This window comes from Carcharodon carcharias, chromosome 8 (genome assembly GCF_017639515.1).
Source record: "Carcharodon carcharias isolate sCarCar2 chromosome 8, sCarCar2.pri, whole genome shotgun sequence".
Classification (NCBI taxonomy): domain Eukaryota; kingdom Metazoa; phylum Chordata; class Chondrichthyes; order Lamniformes; family Lamnidae; genus Carcharodon; species Carcharodon carcharias.
In genome coordinates, this window is record NC_054474.1 from 124,447,508 (window position 1) to 124,464,505 (window position 16,998).

The 16,998-nt window shown below is 44.5% G+C and overlaps 2 protein-coding genes across 2 annotated transcripts in view; one reads left to right on the forward strand and one right to left on the reverse strand.

The window, feature by feature from the left end:
* Positions 1–9,824, reverse strand: part of prpf4 (PRP4 pre-mRNA processing factor 4 homolog (yeast)) — a 39,926-nt gene extending 30,102 nt beyond the window's left edge. Inside the window, exons 1-3 of the mRNA XM_041194041.1 lie at positions 9,732–9,824; positions 4,995–5,179; positions 3,429–3,615 (exon numbers count right to left, since the gene is read on the reverse strand). Of these exons, the coding sequence (XP_041049975.1) occupies positions 3,429–3,615; positions 4,995–5,157 (350 nt within the window). The 5' untranslated portion in view covers positions 5,158–5,179; positions 9,732–9,824. The remainder of the gene's footprint in view (positions 1–3,428; positions 3,616–4,994; positions 5,180–9,731) is intronic.
* Positions 9,825–9,894: 70 nt separating this feature from the next.
* cdc26 (cell division cycle 26 homolog) lies at positions 9,895–15,728 on the forward strand. Its single transcript, XM_041194048.1, has 2 exons — positions 9,895–10,060; positions 15,199–15,728. Exons 1-2 carry the CDS (start codon positions 9,911–9,913, stop codon positions 15,370–15,372), a joined length of 324 nt encoding a protein of 107 aa, XP_041049982.1. The 5' UTR covers positions 9,895–9,910; the 3' UTR covers positions 15,373–15,728.
* Positions 15,729–16,998: the final 1,270 nt, after the last annotated feature.

Consider the following 16,998-nt stretch of genomic DNA (forward strand, 5'->3'; position numbering starts at 1 on the left):
CAGTAGCATACTGACCGAGCTGGCAGAATCCTAAAGGACACAGCTGCTAGACCAGGTCTGCGGTAGGTGATGAGGGAACCAAACATGAGGGGAAAACATACTTGACCTCACCCTCACCAACCTACCTGCCACAGATGCATCGGTCCATGATAGTATCGATAGGAGTGACAACTGCACAGTTGTTGTGGAGACGAAGTCCTGCTTTCACATTGAGGATACCCTCCATTGTGCTGTGTGGCACTACCACTGTGCTAAATGGGATAGATTTTGAACAGATCTAGCAACTAAAGACTGGGCATCCATGAGGTGCTGTGGGCCATCAGCAGCAGAATTGTACTCGAGCACAATCTGTAACTTCATGGCCTGGATTATCCCCCACTCTACCATTACTATCAAGCCAGAGGATCAACCCGGATTCAATGAAGGGTGCAGGAGGACATGTCAGGAGCAGCACCAGAGATACCTAAAATTGAGGTGTCAACCTGGTGAAGCTATAACACAGAACTACTTGCAAGCCAAAAGGCATAAGCAGCATGTGATAGACAGAACTAAGCTATCCCACAGCCAATGGGTCAGATGTAAGCTCTGCAGTCCTGCCACATCCAGTCGTGAACGGTGGACAATTAAACAACTCACTGGAGGCGGTGGCTCCACAAGTATCCCCATCAATGATGGGGAGCCCAGCACATCAGTGCAAAAGATAAGTCTGAAGCATTTGCTACAATCTTCAGCCAGAAGTGCCGAGTGGATGATCCATCTCGGCCTCCTCCAAGAGGTCCCCAGCATCACAGATGCCAGTCTTCAGCCAATTCGATTCACTCCATGTGATATCAAGGAACAGCTGAAGGCACTGGATAGCGCAAAGGCTTTGGGCCCTGACAATATTCTGGCAATAGTACTGAAGACTTGTGCTCCAGAACTTGCCGCGTCCCTAGACAAGCTGCTCCAGTACAGCTACAATATTGGCATCTACTCAACTATGTGGAAAATTGCCCAGGTACCTCCTGTACACAAAAAGCAGGACAAATCCAACTGGGCCAATTAATCTCCATCATCAGTAAAATAACAGTCATCAACAGTGCTATCAAACAGCATTTCCTTAGCAATAACCTGCTCACTGACGCCCACTTTGGGTTCACCAGGGCCACTCAGCTCCTGACCTCAATACAGTCTTGGTTCAAACATGGACAAAACAGCTGAAGCCCTGAAGCGAGGTGAGAGTGACTGCCCTTGACATCAAGGCAGCATTTGACCGAGTGTGGCATCAAGGAGCCCTAGCAAAACTGGACTCAATGGGAATCAGCGGGAAAACTCTCCACTGGTTGGAGTCATACCTAGCACAAAGGAATATGTTGGTGGTTGTTGGAGGTCAGTCATCTCAGCTCCAGAACATCACTGCAGGAGTTCCTCAGGGTAGTGTCCAAGGGGCAACCATCTTCAGTTGCTTCATCAATGATCTTTCTTCCATCATAATATCAGAAGTGGGGATGTTTGCTGATGATTGCACAATGTTCAGCACCATTTGCAACTCCTCAAATACTGTAGCAGTCCATGTCCAAATGCAGCAAGACCTGGACAATGGACAATATTGCAAGTGGCAAGTAACATTCACACCACACAAGTGCTAGGCAATGACCATCTCCAACAAGACAGAATCTAACTATTGGCCCTTGATGCTCAATGGCATTACCATCACTGAAACCCCCCCACCATCAACATCCTGGGGATTACTGTTGACCAGAAACTGAACTGGACTAGCCATATAAATACTGTAGCTACAAGAGCAGGTCAAAGGCTAGGAACCCTGCCACGAGTAACTCACCTTCTGACTCCCCAAAGCCTGTCCACCATCTACAAGACACAAGTCAGGAGTATGATGGAATATCTCCACTTGCCCGGATGAGTGCAGCTCCCATAACACTCAAGGAGCTTGGCACCATCCAGGACAAAACAGCCCACTTGATTGGCATCCCATCCACAAACATTCAATCCCTCCACCAGCTTCACACAGTAACAGCAGTGCATACCATCTACAAGATGCCCTGCAGGAATTCACCAAGGCTCCTTATACAGCACCATCTAAACCCATGATAACTACCATCTAGAAGGACAAGAGCAGCAGATAGATGGAAACACCACCACCTGGAAGTTCCCCTCCAAGTCACTCACCATCCCGACTTGGAAACATATTGCCATTCCTTCACTGTCACTGGGTCAACATCCTGGAACTTTCTAACAGCACTGTGGATATAACTACACTACATGGTCTGCAGCGGTTCAAGGTGGCAGCTCACCAGCACCTTCTCAAGTGGAATAAGGGATAGGCAAATAATGCTGGCCCATCTAGCGAAGCCCACATCTCGTGAATGAATTTTTAAAAAAGAGACCTTATGGGTCAAATGCCCCCTTCTGTGCCATAAATCTTTCTATATCTGTAGGTGATCACTGCATAATAGTCTCTGTTGTTTCAGGGTCTTCCCCCAACAATTCAATCACCCCAACCCACACTGTGAAATTCTGTTTCCAAGGTCAAAAGTGAAATTGAACCTTTAAATTGGTTTTGTTTGTAACAATTGGTTGTGGGTTTTCTACAGACAGACTGGGCCTAAGCAGGGAGGAGATAGGTTGCAAGGCGGTGTGCTCAGAACTCTGAAAGAGTTACTGGATCCTGGGCTGGCCTGCATGGAGTGGTAGGAGGCTCATTCCAGGGCAACGCATCTTCGACATAAATTCCAACACATAGCCAGGGCTCAATTCTTCACAATCTCAAAGTTAGCTATTTGATATTCTGTATGAAATACATATATGGACGCTGCACGTACATGATTTTTACACACAATTTAAGAGGGTGTATTGTTTAAACAGCACACGCAGTGCTTTATGTAAAGGTGAAAGTTAAACTATTGATAAACAGAATCATATTTCCTACTCCAGAATTAAAAACCTTCAGTGTCTGTACTACAACCAGAGTTTGTATCCTTAGTTTCTGTCCTGTTTGAATCCTTGGACTATATTCCAGGTGATGGACATTATGATCGCACACAGCTAGGCAGCTGCAGCAATCAGATTTCATGTCACTAATAAGGCCTGGGTCATCACATCACAATACTTGCAAGTAATCTTTAGAGTGTGATGAAAGTGACCATTCCGCCCATTTCAGGAGAATATCCATCACCATCAGGCTACCCCCTCCTCATAGCCAACCGCCCCAGATTACCCATCCTCACAGCCAAACGCCACCAGACCATCCATAATCACCAGGCTACATTTCCTCACAGTTGATCCCACCCAAACCACCAATCCTCACAGAAATCCCCACCAGATCATCCCTCTCAGCCAAGCTCACCAGACAACCCATCATCAACCAAGCCCCACCACACCATGACTACTGCTCCTCAGCCAAATCCATCAGAGAAACCGAACTTCACCTCTCTCGTCGCTCTGCTGGTCCTTCACCAAAAAGCGTGATTGGCTCTCCAAGTGCTCGCAAGCAGGCCTTCACTTCCGCGTCGTCTGTAGAAACATTAATCTGCCGTGCTCGTTTTCTGCGCTCGAACTCTGCCAGCACCTCAGCCTGCCTCTCACTGACATGCTCTTCGACATCATAGAACTCGTCTGGACAAGAGAAGATCAGAATTAAACACAGCACAGATTCCCAACATCCCTTGGGTATTTACTCTCCCAGCTCTATATTGTGCACAATCTCTGATCAATAATGATAGTTGGATTACAATGCAGAAACAGACAAGTCGACTTGATTGGTAGTGGCTTTGCCGTGGGAAAAGCAGCAAGGAACGGTTAATCAATCAGCACTCTCTTCTCATACAGTATAAATTGTTGTTCTCTTTACTGTTGGTAATCTTGCAATATGTCCTCTTGAGTGCAAGATGAAAAGCTTAGACAGAATGTCTCTTTCTTCAGCAATACCCATGTCCTTTTCCTTGGTTAACATTACCAGATGCTAACTTCTCCATATCCTCAGGTCTTAAATATCTCAATGTACCCCTGTTATGAACATCTCTAACAGCTGCAGTCTTTCCTCAGAGCACAGGGATGATCTGGTGGGGATTTCTGTGAGGATTGGTGGTTTGGGTGGGATCAACTGTGAGGAAATGTAGCCTGGTGATTATGGATGGTCTGGTGGCGTTTGGCTGTGAGGATGGGTAATCTGGGGCCGTTACTGCTAAGCAGAAAAGCAGGCTTCTGTTCATGTTAAACAAAAACAGAATTACCTGGAAAAACTCAGCAGGTCTGGCAGCATCGGCAGAGAAGAAAAGAGTTGACGTTTCGAGTCCTCATGACCCTTCGACAGAACTTGCGTTCGAGTCCAAGAAAGAGTTGAAATATAAGCTGGTTTAAGGTGTGTGTGTGGGGGGCGGAGAGATAGAGAGACAAAGAGGTGGAGGGGGGGGTGGTGTGGTTGTAGGGACAAACAAGCAGTGATAGAAGCAGATCATCAAAAGATGTCAACGACAATGTTCATGTTGTTCACAGGAATAACAGTTTGAACTCAGGGACTAATCTGTACTTGCTCTCTCACTTTCTCTCCAAGCAGTTGTTATATCCCTTTAGCAGCAAGGCAAAGATCAATAACTCACGGTGTGAGGATTTTTGGAGATGAATCTGTGACCTGCCACCTGCCACTCCATGGAACAGCACTGCAATGACATATTGTGCCACCATTCAGCCCCTGGACTGAACAGGTTTTAAAAATAATTTCATTTACTTCGGATGACTATAACCACTGCTTTGCAATGTTCTGAGATATTAAAGTCTCTTCAGCCTAACATGTCAGTAGGCATAGGAATTGATGCTAGGGAACAAAATATTTCTAAAATAAAGCCCATTAGACCCAAAAAGTTACTTACTGTTGCTGGTCAGAGCTGCATTTCTGAAATTTAGCAGTCTTTCAGTGGCTCCACATTTTCTAACTCAGTCAGATGCAATAATTATTCAATGACAAAGGCGAAAGACGCTTAGCCATTATCACTTACTATTAGATACATTAATGTGCCCAGCTTCTATTCCGGCTTTCACTGCCTCTCTTCCCAGGTATCCTCCATCTCCTTTGGAAATCCTCTCTCGCTCCTTCTCTTCAAGGCTTCCATAGTAAATCCGAGATTTCTTAGGCAACGGAGCATCTTCGTCATCAGACATTTTTGTAATTTGAGATAGGAAACTGTGGATAGGGAAAACACACAAAATTAAACAACTATTTTGACCAGTGATGAAAGATGAAAAAGACTCTAATCTGTATCTGTGTTTGTGCGTTTGCATATTAGAATGAATCAATCCAAAAAAAAAAAAAATATTTCCCCACTTTTCTTCACTCAGCATTAGGATTAACTCAGGTATAGCAAGAGCAAGATGCAGAGGAACTTTATTCTGATATGTAATTCAACAGGTCAGATGCAGGATAAAGCTCCTCTTCCCTTGCCCCAACAACAAGCCTTAACCCAACTGTAGAGTACAACAGTCATGTTATGTTATGGCCACTCTCCAGAACAATGATGTATCTTAAAATTAGTGCTAGACCATTGAAGGAGTCAAATTAGGAAGCACTTTTACTTCCTGTAATTCAACAGGTCAGATGCAGGATAAAGCTCCTCTTCCCTTGCCCCAACAACAAGCCTTAACCCAACTGTAGAGTACAACAGTCATGTTATGTTATGGCCACTCTCCAGAACAATGATGTATCTTAAAATTAGTGCTAGACCATTGAAGGAGTCAAATTAGGAAGCACTTTTTCATATAAAGGACCATGGAATTCTAGAACCCTCTCTGCCAAAAGGTTGTTGTGCCTAGGTCAATTTAAAATTTCAAGGCTGAGATTGAACAAAATCATTTTGAATGCATTTCAGCCTTTTGTTTAAAAGGTGAACCTTATGACTATGGCCATAACACAGGACATCGGAGATTGAAAAGGGACAAGGTGCCAATACAAGTCAAGGCAGAGCAGCTGGGGGACGCCATGAGCCACATCAATGTTCCCTCTAAGCTGTGCAGGCACGCAGCATTCAGGAATATGCCAGACAGGGAACAAACGGGCTGTGCACAAACAGTTCCCTTTAATACACGTGTCAATCGTAAAGGGACTGTGCAGTGCAACAAGCAGGCCACACAAAGCAAACAGAAGTTAGAAAAAACATTGTGTTCTACAATCTTAATCCTGGTAAACAGAAGGAAAGCCTGAAGGAATTGTAGACTTTTGATGTGCTGGGAAACAAATGGAACAGGAAATACTGCAATGAGTTCAACACAGAAAGCAGAAGAAAATTATAAAATTGTGCATTTGGTGCTTCAAATGCAAAAACATTGATCCTATTGTTGTCTTCAACTCTACATAGTAAGATCACACCTGGAGTAGTGTACAGTTTTGGTATCTGTGCCCAAAGATATAGTTGCCTTAGAGAGTTGTTAGATCGATTCCTGGGATGAGAGAGTTCTCCTCTGATAAGAGGCTGAGTAAACTGGGCCTGTACTTCTATGGAGTTTAGAATAATGAGACAATCTCTGAGAAGGCTTGACAGTGTAGATGCTGAGAAGTTTCTCCTGGGGGGGAGAGTCCACAGCCAGGAGGCATAGTCACAGATTAAAGGGTTGACAATTTAGGACTGAGATGGCAAGAATTTCTTCACTTACAAGGGTTGTGAATCTTAGGAATTCTCTATCCCAGAGAGCAGTGGATGCTCAGTCAATGAATACATTCTCAATAGATTTTTGGACGCTACAGAAATTAAGGTTAATGGGGATAGGGTCGGAGGGGAAATGGTGGTATAGTGGTAATGTCACTTGACTAATAATCCTGAGGCCCAGGCTAATGCTCTGGGGACATTAGTACATATCCCACCATGGCAGCGGCTGGAATTTAAATTCAATCAATAAATTCAAATGGAGAATAAAAATCTGGAATTGAAAGCCAATTTCAGTAATGGTGCTATCCATTTATCATTGATTATCCTAACAACCCATCTGGTTCACTAATGCCCTAAGGAAATCTGCCATCCTTACTTGGTCTGGTCTACATGTGACTCCAGATCTACAGCAATGTGGTTGACCATTAACTGCCCTCTGAAATCATCTAACAAACCATTACTGAAAAGTCAAAAAGGAATGAGACAGGACTGACCACCTAGCATCGACAACTGCACTCCTAACCCAGCAATGTCCTCCTTCCCGATATCTGGTGCCTGTGCCAAAATTGGGAGAGCTGTCCCACAGACTGGTCAAGCATCAGCCTGATACAGTCAGATTCACAGAATCATATCTTACAGCCAATGTCCCAGGCAACACCAGCACTGGATATGTCCTGTCCCACCAGTCGTGACGGCAGAATGGTATACAGTCGGGAGGGAGTTGCCTTAGGATTTCTCAACATTGACTCTGGATCCCATGAAGTCTCAAGGCATCGGGTCAAACATGGACAAGGAAACCTCCTGCCAATTACCACCTACTGCCCTCCATCAGCTGACGAATTAGTACCCCTCCATGTTGAATACCATATGGAGGAAGCACTGAGGGTGGCAAGGATACAGAATGTACTCTGGATGGGGACTTCAATGTCCATCACCAAGAGTAGCTTGGTAGCACCCATACCAACTCAGCTAGCCAAATCCTGAAGGATATGTCTGCCAGACTGGGCCTAGGGAACCAATAGGAAGGAGAAACTTATTAGACCAGTTGCAGATGCATCTGTCCATGACAGTATAGGTAGGAATGTCCACCACGCAGCCCTTGTGAAAGCAAATTCCCATTGAGGATATCCTCTAACATGTAGTGTGGCATTACCACCGTGCTAAATGGGAAGATTCAGAACCAATCCAGCAGCTCAAAACTGGGCATCCATAAGATGCTGTGGGCCATCAGCAGCAGCAGAGTTGTATTCAAGCACAAACTGTGATTTCATGGTCTGGCATAACCTGCACTCTACCATTACCATGAAATCAAGAGATCAACCCTGGTTCAATGAATAGTGCAGGGGGGCAAGCCAGAAGCATCACCAGGCATACCTAAAAAGCTGTCAACCTGGTGAAGCTACAACACAGGACTACTTGCGTGTCAAACAGCATAAGCAGCATGTGATAGTCAGAGCTAAGCAATTCCACAACCAATGGGGCAGATCAAAACTCTGCAGTTCTGCCATATCCCGTCATGAATGGTGGTGAGCAATTATACAACTAGCATGGGGAGGAAGCTCCACAAATATCCCTAACCTCAACGATGGGGGAGCCCAGCACATCAGTGCAAAAGACAAGGCTGAAACAGTTGCAACCATTTTCAGCCAGAAGTGTCGTGTGGATGATCTGTCTTGGCCTCCTCTTGAGGGCCCCAACATCACAGATGCCAGTCTTCAGCCAATTCGATTCACTTCACATGACATCAAGAAATGGCTGAAGGCCATCTATCATGGATACTGCAAAAGCTATGGGCCCTGACAACATTCCAGCAATAGTACGGATAGCTCTTGCTCCAGAACTTGCCGCATTCCTAGCTAAGCTGTTCCAGTGCAGCTACAACACTGGCATCTAGCCGGTCACATGGAAAATTTCCCAGTATGTCTTGTCCACAGAAAGCAGGACAAATCCAATCCAGTTAATTACCCATTCTGATGAAAGGTCGTCCCAAACGGAAACGTTAAATCTGTTTTTCACTAAAGATGCTGTCTGACCTGCTGAGGTTTTCCAGCATTTTTTGTTTTATTTAAGTTACCCTCCCATCAGCCTCCTCTCAATGATCAGCAAAGTGATGGAAAGTGTAATCGATAGTGAAATCAAGCAGCACTTATTCAACAATAACCTGCTCACTGATACTCAGTTTGTGTTTTGCATGGGCCACTCAGTTCCTGACCTCTTTACAGCTTTGGTTCAAACATGGACAAAAGAGCTGAACTCAAGAGGTGAGATGAGGGTGACTGCCCTTCACATCAAGGCAGCATTTGATTATGCATGGCATCAAGGACCCTAACAAAACTGGAGTCAATGGGAATCAGGGGGAAAACTCTCCACTGGTTGGATCATACCTAGCACAAGGGATACATGGAACACCACCACCTGCAAGTTCCCCTCCAAGCCACACACCATCCTGACTTGGAACTATATTGCCATTACTTCACTGTCACTGGGTCAAAATTCTGGAGCCGCCTTCCTAATAGCACTGTGGGTGTACCTACACCACAGGGACTGCTGTGGTTCAAGAAGGCAGCTCACCACCATTTTCTCAAGGGCAATTATGCATGGTTAATAAATGCTGGCCCAGCCAGCAATGCCCACATCCCATGAAAGAACAAAAAAAGTGGCACTGAGGTCTAAAATCTATCATGGTCTTAGTAAATAGCAGAGCAGGCTTGAAGTTCTGAATTGTGTCCTGCTATGTTTCTAATAACGCAACTAAGATGATCCCAAATTGATTAATATTAAATTCGCTACAAATTCTTTAGACTATGCAGACTGTTCGATCAGCTTCTCCCCTCTGCAACTACTCCACACAGGAATGTGGATCTTAAGGCAGGGTTTGGGTGTTACTTTTCGACATCCCCTAATGAGCTCTCCCATTGCTCACTGTGGGCCGTTGGAACAGGCTCAGCCTCAGGCCTAGCGATCCAGGAGCTGCTAGGCTCGGCCCATGAGGACGGAAATGACCATCACCATCTGGCCTTGCCCTGCCTTCTCCCACTGTCTGAACTCCCAGAGATTACAGGCGGGATTTGAAGCAGCTTGGGCCCAGCGTCTTACCTCCTACACCACCACCTGCATCCCTAGCTCCGCCGCTATGCTGCCGACTACATCCAGGGCAGAGGTCGGGAGGCGGTGAGTTGTAGTTTCCACTCCGGGACTACATATCCCAGCGTGCAGCACGGTGGCGGCAAATTGGCCGCTAGGCGACCACGTCCCAGGATGCACGCCGGCGGCGCATGCGCCCTCTGGGGTGGCAGGCCGCTGGATCCGAAGCCTGGACACTGACTGTGACTCAGGGCAGCAGGATGCTGCGGAGGAAGCCCACCCGGCTCGAACTGAAGCTGGACGATATCGAGGAGTTTGAGAGTATGAAAAAGGAGCTGGAGGTGAGCGGACGCGTTAGGCGAGGGCTTTTTTATTCTAGCATCTTGCAGCTGCCAGGGCCCCAAGCCCCAGCCCAGCAGCACCTGTGGCAGAGCCTGGAGTCAGCACAGTGGAAAAAGATTCATCTGTTACCAAAACAGAGCCAAAGGGAATTGGGAATCACTTCAGAATTGGCAGGAGGAATGGCAGTGGGTTTAGACCAGGTGGAGAAAAACAGGCTGGAACTTGATGAGCTGTAACACTCGGGAACCTTTCCCCAAATCCTTACTACATCCCTCCCCTTAATTCAAAAGATGCAACCATTATCCCTTCGCCCGCCGCATCCTTAGCATTGAGTTCTCTTTTAAAAAGTGCCTTGTGATGTTTTGCTTTGTTGAACATAAGAAGCAGGAGTAGGCCGTTTGGCCCCTCGAGCCCGCTCTGCCATTCGATAAGATCATGGCTGTTCTGATTGGGACCCCAACTCCCGTTTTCCTCTCTGCCTCCCCATAATCCCCGACTTCCTACTGTTCAAAAATCTAACCCCACCTTGTATCTATTCAATGATCCAGCCTCTACTGCTCTCTGGGGAAGAGAATTCCAAACACTAATGACCCTGAGGGAAAAAAATCCTCCTCATCGCTGTCTTAAATGAGAGATCCCTTACTTTGATACTGTGTCCCCTAGTTCTAGATTCCCCCACAAGGGGAAACATTCTCTTAGCATCCACTCTGTCAAATCCCCTCAGAATTTTAAGTTTCAATAAGATCACTTTTTATTCTTCTAACCTCCAATGAGTATAGGCCCACCTGCTCACCTTTTCCTTATCCCTGGAATCAGCCTTGTGAATCTTTTTCTGAACTGCTTCCAATGCAAGTAAGATCCTCCAAAATAAGGAGACCAAAACTGTGCCGGTACACCTCATTGGAAGTCATATTGGACTTGAAACGTTTAATTGGTTTCTTTCCTCAGATGCTGCCGGAGCTGCTGGGTTTTTCAAGGACTTTCTGTTTTTATTCTGAACAAAACAAGTCAGGAATTGCCTTCAATTCCATGAGCTTCAACTTCAGCTATTTGTCTCTTATGAGAGACTTTATCAAATGCTTTTTGAAAATCCATATAAATAACATCTATAGACATTCCCCTGTCCATTGCCATTACTTCAGTCACCTCTTCAAAAAAATTCAGTCATGTTTGTCAGGCATGATCCACCCTTTACAAGTCCATGCTGGCTTTCTGATCAGTTGAAAACTTACAAGGTGTTCAATCACTCAATCTTTAATTATAGACTTGAGTTGTTTCCTTTAATGATCTTTTGTTGTACCCATTAAAAGATTTGCCCAGTTTAGTGTGGACAGTAATAATTACAGAAAATGTTGGAAATACTCTGCAGGTCAAGCAATATATGTGGTTAACCTCAGGTCAATGACCTTTCTGTTATGAAAGATGATTGACTAAAACATTTACTCAGCTTTTGTCTCCAAAGATACTGCCTGACCTGCAGAGTGTTTACAGCATTTTTTGTTTTTATTTAAGATTTCTAGCAGTTGTGGAATTTTGCTTTTATATTACTGTGGGCAGTCCCTGTATTCTGACCTTACCAAAATCTAGAATCTCAGATGCTTTTCATTTCTCCCTTTCAAACAGCATGTTGGAAACAACCATAACAACAAAAACTTGCATTTATAAAGTGCCTTTTAATGCAGTGTTACATACTGAGATGGGAGGAGTGCTCAGTTAATTCTAGCTCCAATTCTTCACGTGTTGTAACTATAGTTTAAGTATTTAATTCACCCACAAAACTGGCCAGTTGCTACCCTTGATACTGTTATTCCCAGCATAACAAAATCTGACCAGGCTTCTTTCAGTAAACACAAAAAAAATTGATTTATTATGAAACAAACTACTTTTTAAAAACATTAATAAACTGGTTAACATACATAGAATTGTAATGATTTTCCCCTTTTTAAAAAAGATATTCAAGCCCCATACACTCACGTACAAAAACAGGACAAAACAAACAGCCCCCTGCAGAGGCTGGAGTATGGGAAGGTTTCCTTTAAAAGGATAACGTTTAAAGAGATCTCAATGTTGTTGATCTAACAGAATTCTGGTCACAATAGATCTGGAAGTTCTTTCAGATGAATTTGTTGGTGAAACTGTCCTTGATGACTTACTAAAAACAACTTTTCAGACTTTCAAAATAAAACAGTTGAGTTATCCAGATGAGACGTTTGAGGAAAGTTTAACACAAAGGTTTGGCAGAGAGAGGAAAAGAGTCTTTTCCTGCAGCCTGCTTTTAAGGCACACCACACTCACTCTCCCTATCTGAGAGTTTTTTTAAAGACTAAGATGTTCAAAGAATACTTCTCTTAGGCCAGGTGATTTTGACCAATCCGCAAGAGTCTTTAGTCTGGCAACAGCAGTTCTTTGTTAACTTAGATATACAAAACATCTCTTCCTTTTCCAGGTGTTCCCACTGGATATCTATCTTGACTGGTTTCTTGAAGAATGGCATATCACAGCCCGAATTAATATTGAAAATTTTAAAAAATAACTCAGGAGGAAGAATGTCCAAAATTCAGTGGCCTTCAAATTTTCCAAAAATTGGTTCCTCACAGCAGTAAAATGTCCCAAGGTGCTTCACAAAAGCATTCCAAAACAAAATATGACACCAAGCCACATAAGGAGCTATTAGAAAAACAGAAATACCTGGAAAAACTCAGCAGGTCTGGCAGCATTGGCAGAGAAGAAAAGAGTTGATGTTTCGAGTCCTCATGACCCTTCAACAGAACTAAGTAAAAATCGGAGAAGGGTGAAATATAAGCTGGTTTAAGGTGGGGGGATGGTTGTAGGGACAAGCAAGCAGTGATTGGAGCAGATAACCAAAAGATGTCACAGACAAAAGAACAAAGAGGTGTTGAAGGTGGTGATATTATCTAAAAGAATGTGCTAATTAAGAATGGATAGCAGGACACGCAAGGTACAGATAGCTCTAGTGGGGTGGGGTGAAATAAGACTAAAAGGACATAAAAGTTATAGATTTAAAAATAATGGAAATAGGTGGGAAAAGAAAAATCTATATAAATTCTTGGAAAAAACAAAAGGGAGGGGGAAGAAACAGAAAGGGGGTGGGGATGGAGGAGGGAGTTCAAGATCTAAAGTTGTTGAATTCAATATTCAGTCCAGAAGGCTGTAAAGTGCCTAATCAGAAGATGAGTTGCTGTTCCTCCAATTTGCGTTGAGCTTCACTGGAACAATGCAGCAAGCCAAGGACAGACATGTGGGCAAGAGAGCAGGGTGGAGTGTTAAAATGGCAAGTGACAGGGAGGTCTGGGTCATTCTTGCGGACAGACCTAAGGTGTTCTGCAAAGCGGTTGCCCAGTCTGTGTTTGGTCTCTCCAATGTAGAGGAAACCGCATTGGGAGCAACAAATGCAGTAGACTAAGTTGGGGGAAATGCAAGTGAAATGCTGCTTCACTTGAAAGCAGTGTTTGGGCCCTTGGACGGTGAGGAGAGAGGAAGTGAAGGGGCAGGTGTTGCATATTTTGCGTATGCATAGGGAGGTGCTGTAGGTGGGGGTTGAGGAATAGGGGGTGATGGAGGAGTGGACCAGGGTGTCACGGAGGGAATGATCCCTACGGAATGCTGCCAGGGGAGGAGAAGGGAAGATGTGTTTGGTGGTGGCATCATGCTGGAGTTGGTGGAAATGGCGGAGGATGATCCTTTGAATGTGGAGGCTGGTGGGGTGATAAGTGAGGACAAGGGGGACCCTATCATGTTTCTGGGAGGGAGGAGAAGGTGTGAGGGCGGATGCGCGGGAGATGGGCCAGACACGGTTGAGGGCCCTGTCAACTACCATGGGTGGAAAACCTCGGTTAAGGAAGGAGGACATGTCAGAGGAACTGTTTTTGAAGGTAGCATCATCAGAATAGATGCGACGGAGGCAAAGGAACTGAGAGAATGGGATGGAGTCCTTACAGGAAGCGGGGTGTGAGGAGCTGTAGTCGAGGTAGCTGTGGGAGTCAGTAGGCTTGTAATGGATATCGGTGGACAGTCTATCACCAGAGATTGAGACAGAGGGGTCAAGGAAGGGAAGTGTCAGAGATAGACCATGTGAAAATGATGGAGGGGTGGAGATTGGAAGTAAAATTAATAAAAAAAATTTCCAGGTCCCGACGAAAGCATGAAGCAATCATCGATATACCGGAGAAAGAGTTGTGGGAGGGGGCCGGAGTAGACTGGAACAAGGAATGTTCCACGTACCCCATAAAGAGACAGGCATAGCTGGGGCCCATGCGGGTACCCATAGCCACACCTTTTATTTGGAGGAAGTGAGAGGAGTTAAAGGAGAAATTAGGATGGATGACCAAAAGCTTGGTCAAAGAGGTAGATTTGAAAGGGTACCTTAAAGGAGGAAAGTGAGTTAGAGTGGTGGAGCAGTTTAGGAAGGAAATCCCAGAGTTTAGGACCCAGGCAGCTGATGGCACTGCCACTAATGGTGGAGCGATTAAAATCAGGGATGCTCAAGAGGCTGGAATTAGAGGAGCACAGAGATCTTGGGGTTGTAGGGCTGGAGAAGGGAGGGTACAGGCTGTGGAAGAATTTGAAAACAACAATGAAGATTATATAATTGAGCTATTGTTTAACCGGTAGTCAATGTAGGTCAGCAAGTGGCAGGGGTGATAGGTGAATGGCATTTGGTGCTCCTGGTATTCCCTGAACCAGAATCTCTTGCCTTCTCTTTCCTACATTGTTGTCTCAATGTGGACCACAACAACTGGATCCTCCTCTCCCTTTCCAATATCCTTGCAAACTAGTTTGAGATGTGCCTCACCCAGGCACGAGGTAGCCAAATATCATATAGGACCTGCGATCCTGTTCACAAAGGATGTTTTCTGGTCCCCCCAATTATTGAATTCCCTAAAATTGCCACTTTACATTTTCCCCATCTCATGGGGAGGAGCTTTTATCAGTTTTAGGCATGGGGCCTAAAGCTTTGTTTTTGTCTCAGTCCTGGACTTCAGCTGGTTTTCTGGTGCGTTGCTCTTCTGATTCCAAGTTAAGCAATGCCTATAGTTTCTGCCTGAAGTGTTCAAGCCCAAAAACCTACATTTTGGAAGAGCTGGTAAATTCTCAATATGGTCTGGTCTGTCTGCAGAATCGAAAGAAGCAGCAGCGTGAGGAAGGGGTAATGGTGAGTTCCAGTGACGTGGACAGTGCAAATGCAGCACGAGACGATGCTAAAGTCCGAGAGAAGATAAATGAGCGAATTGGTTACCGACCCAATCCTCACGTCAACAAACCCTTCTCTCTGTTTGGGAACCTCCACTGATGGCCAGTTGGGAGGGATACACGTGAAGTGTACAGTTTGTCAGGCTTCGGAACCTGTACATGAGTATTTTGAGGATTGTGAATTCAAGGACCTGGAGTTATCAGTGCTCTGGGGCAAGTTTGGTGCGCTGCTAGCTCTCCTGAGGACAGTGCCGAACGTATGATAAAATGATATGAAAATCACTGACCCAGCCATGTACTCTGTAAATATTTCCACAAAGTGTCTTATAAAGAGGTAATAAGTTGATGGTTCGAATTTTAAAAATGGCATGTGTTGTGAACTCCAATTGATTGTCACACTACATTGGATTTTACACACATTGGATTATTTCAGGATAATAAACATGCATCTGAAAACATGTCTATTAATTCTCCAGTTGAATTGAATTTATTTTGAGGTTATGCAGTGATGTGGGTTGATTAGGTTAAATTTTCTGATCAGCATTATTTTAACATATAGAATACTGCCAGCATTAAAATAAGAGTAAGCATCAGAAAATCCCAGGTTTCTTATTCTCCCCTTCCCTCTCCTGCACTGTCTGTGGCTGAGATGGTGAGGGCTGTACATAGTGACACCATATACCCTGGCCAGGTTGATGGTTAGGTAACTCCCCCATCATTCATGCCTGGAGGCTGTATTGCTGTAAGTGACTGGGGTTAATTTCACTATTCTCTCTTCGTTTCATAAATCCCCTGCTTTTGTCAGGAGATGTTGCTGCAGTCCTTTACTGTAGCTGGGTCAAAATCCTGGAACTCCCTCCCTAACAGCACTGTGGGTGTACCTACACCACATGGACTGCAGCGGTTCAAAGTGGCAGCTCATCAACTTCTCAAGGGCAATTGGGGATGGGTAATAAATGCTGGCCCAGCCTGTGACACCCACATCCCATGAATGAATAAAAGTTACCGTCATGAGTCTTGTTTGCTGCAGTTTATAGAGACACTTTTTAAATAGACTTTGTACATAAACTTAATTTGCTTTGCTGTTTGCTATAAGCCCTGGCCCTACCACACTGGCTAACATAATGGTATCAATAGACTGTCTGGAATGTTAACTGGTGGATGATCCGTTTCAGGGCTTTACCTTTGACTCTGAAGAATTGCATAAAGCTGTATAAGACTCATTTAACTCTGTCATACATACTTAAGGAATTTCTGTATCCTCCATGTACTTTAACTTGATTGGGGCAATTAGTAAATCAGTACCCACCACTTTATGGGGACTTCTATTTTTATTGTGCTGTTAAGTTTTAAATATTTTCCTGCATTTTACCTATGGGTTACGTTCAACATACATATACTGCAGGTCTGGCAGCATCTGTGGATTGAGAAAGAGTTAACATTTCAGGTTGACAACCTTTCATCAGAACTAGGAAAAGTTAGTGTAATAGGTCGGTAGGAAAAGGGACAAAATATATTTGATTTTTCATCAGAGCTGGGAAAAGTTATCAGGCTGAAGCGTTAACTCTGTTTACCTCTCCAACCTGCTGTCAGACCTGCTGTATATTTCCAGCATTTTCTGTTTTTATTTGATTTCCAGCATCCGTAGCATTCTGCTTTATGAATACTATTTGGCTTCCTATTAAATTTTGTTACACGTGGCCTTATCATTTTCCCCAGTTTAAAT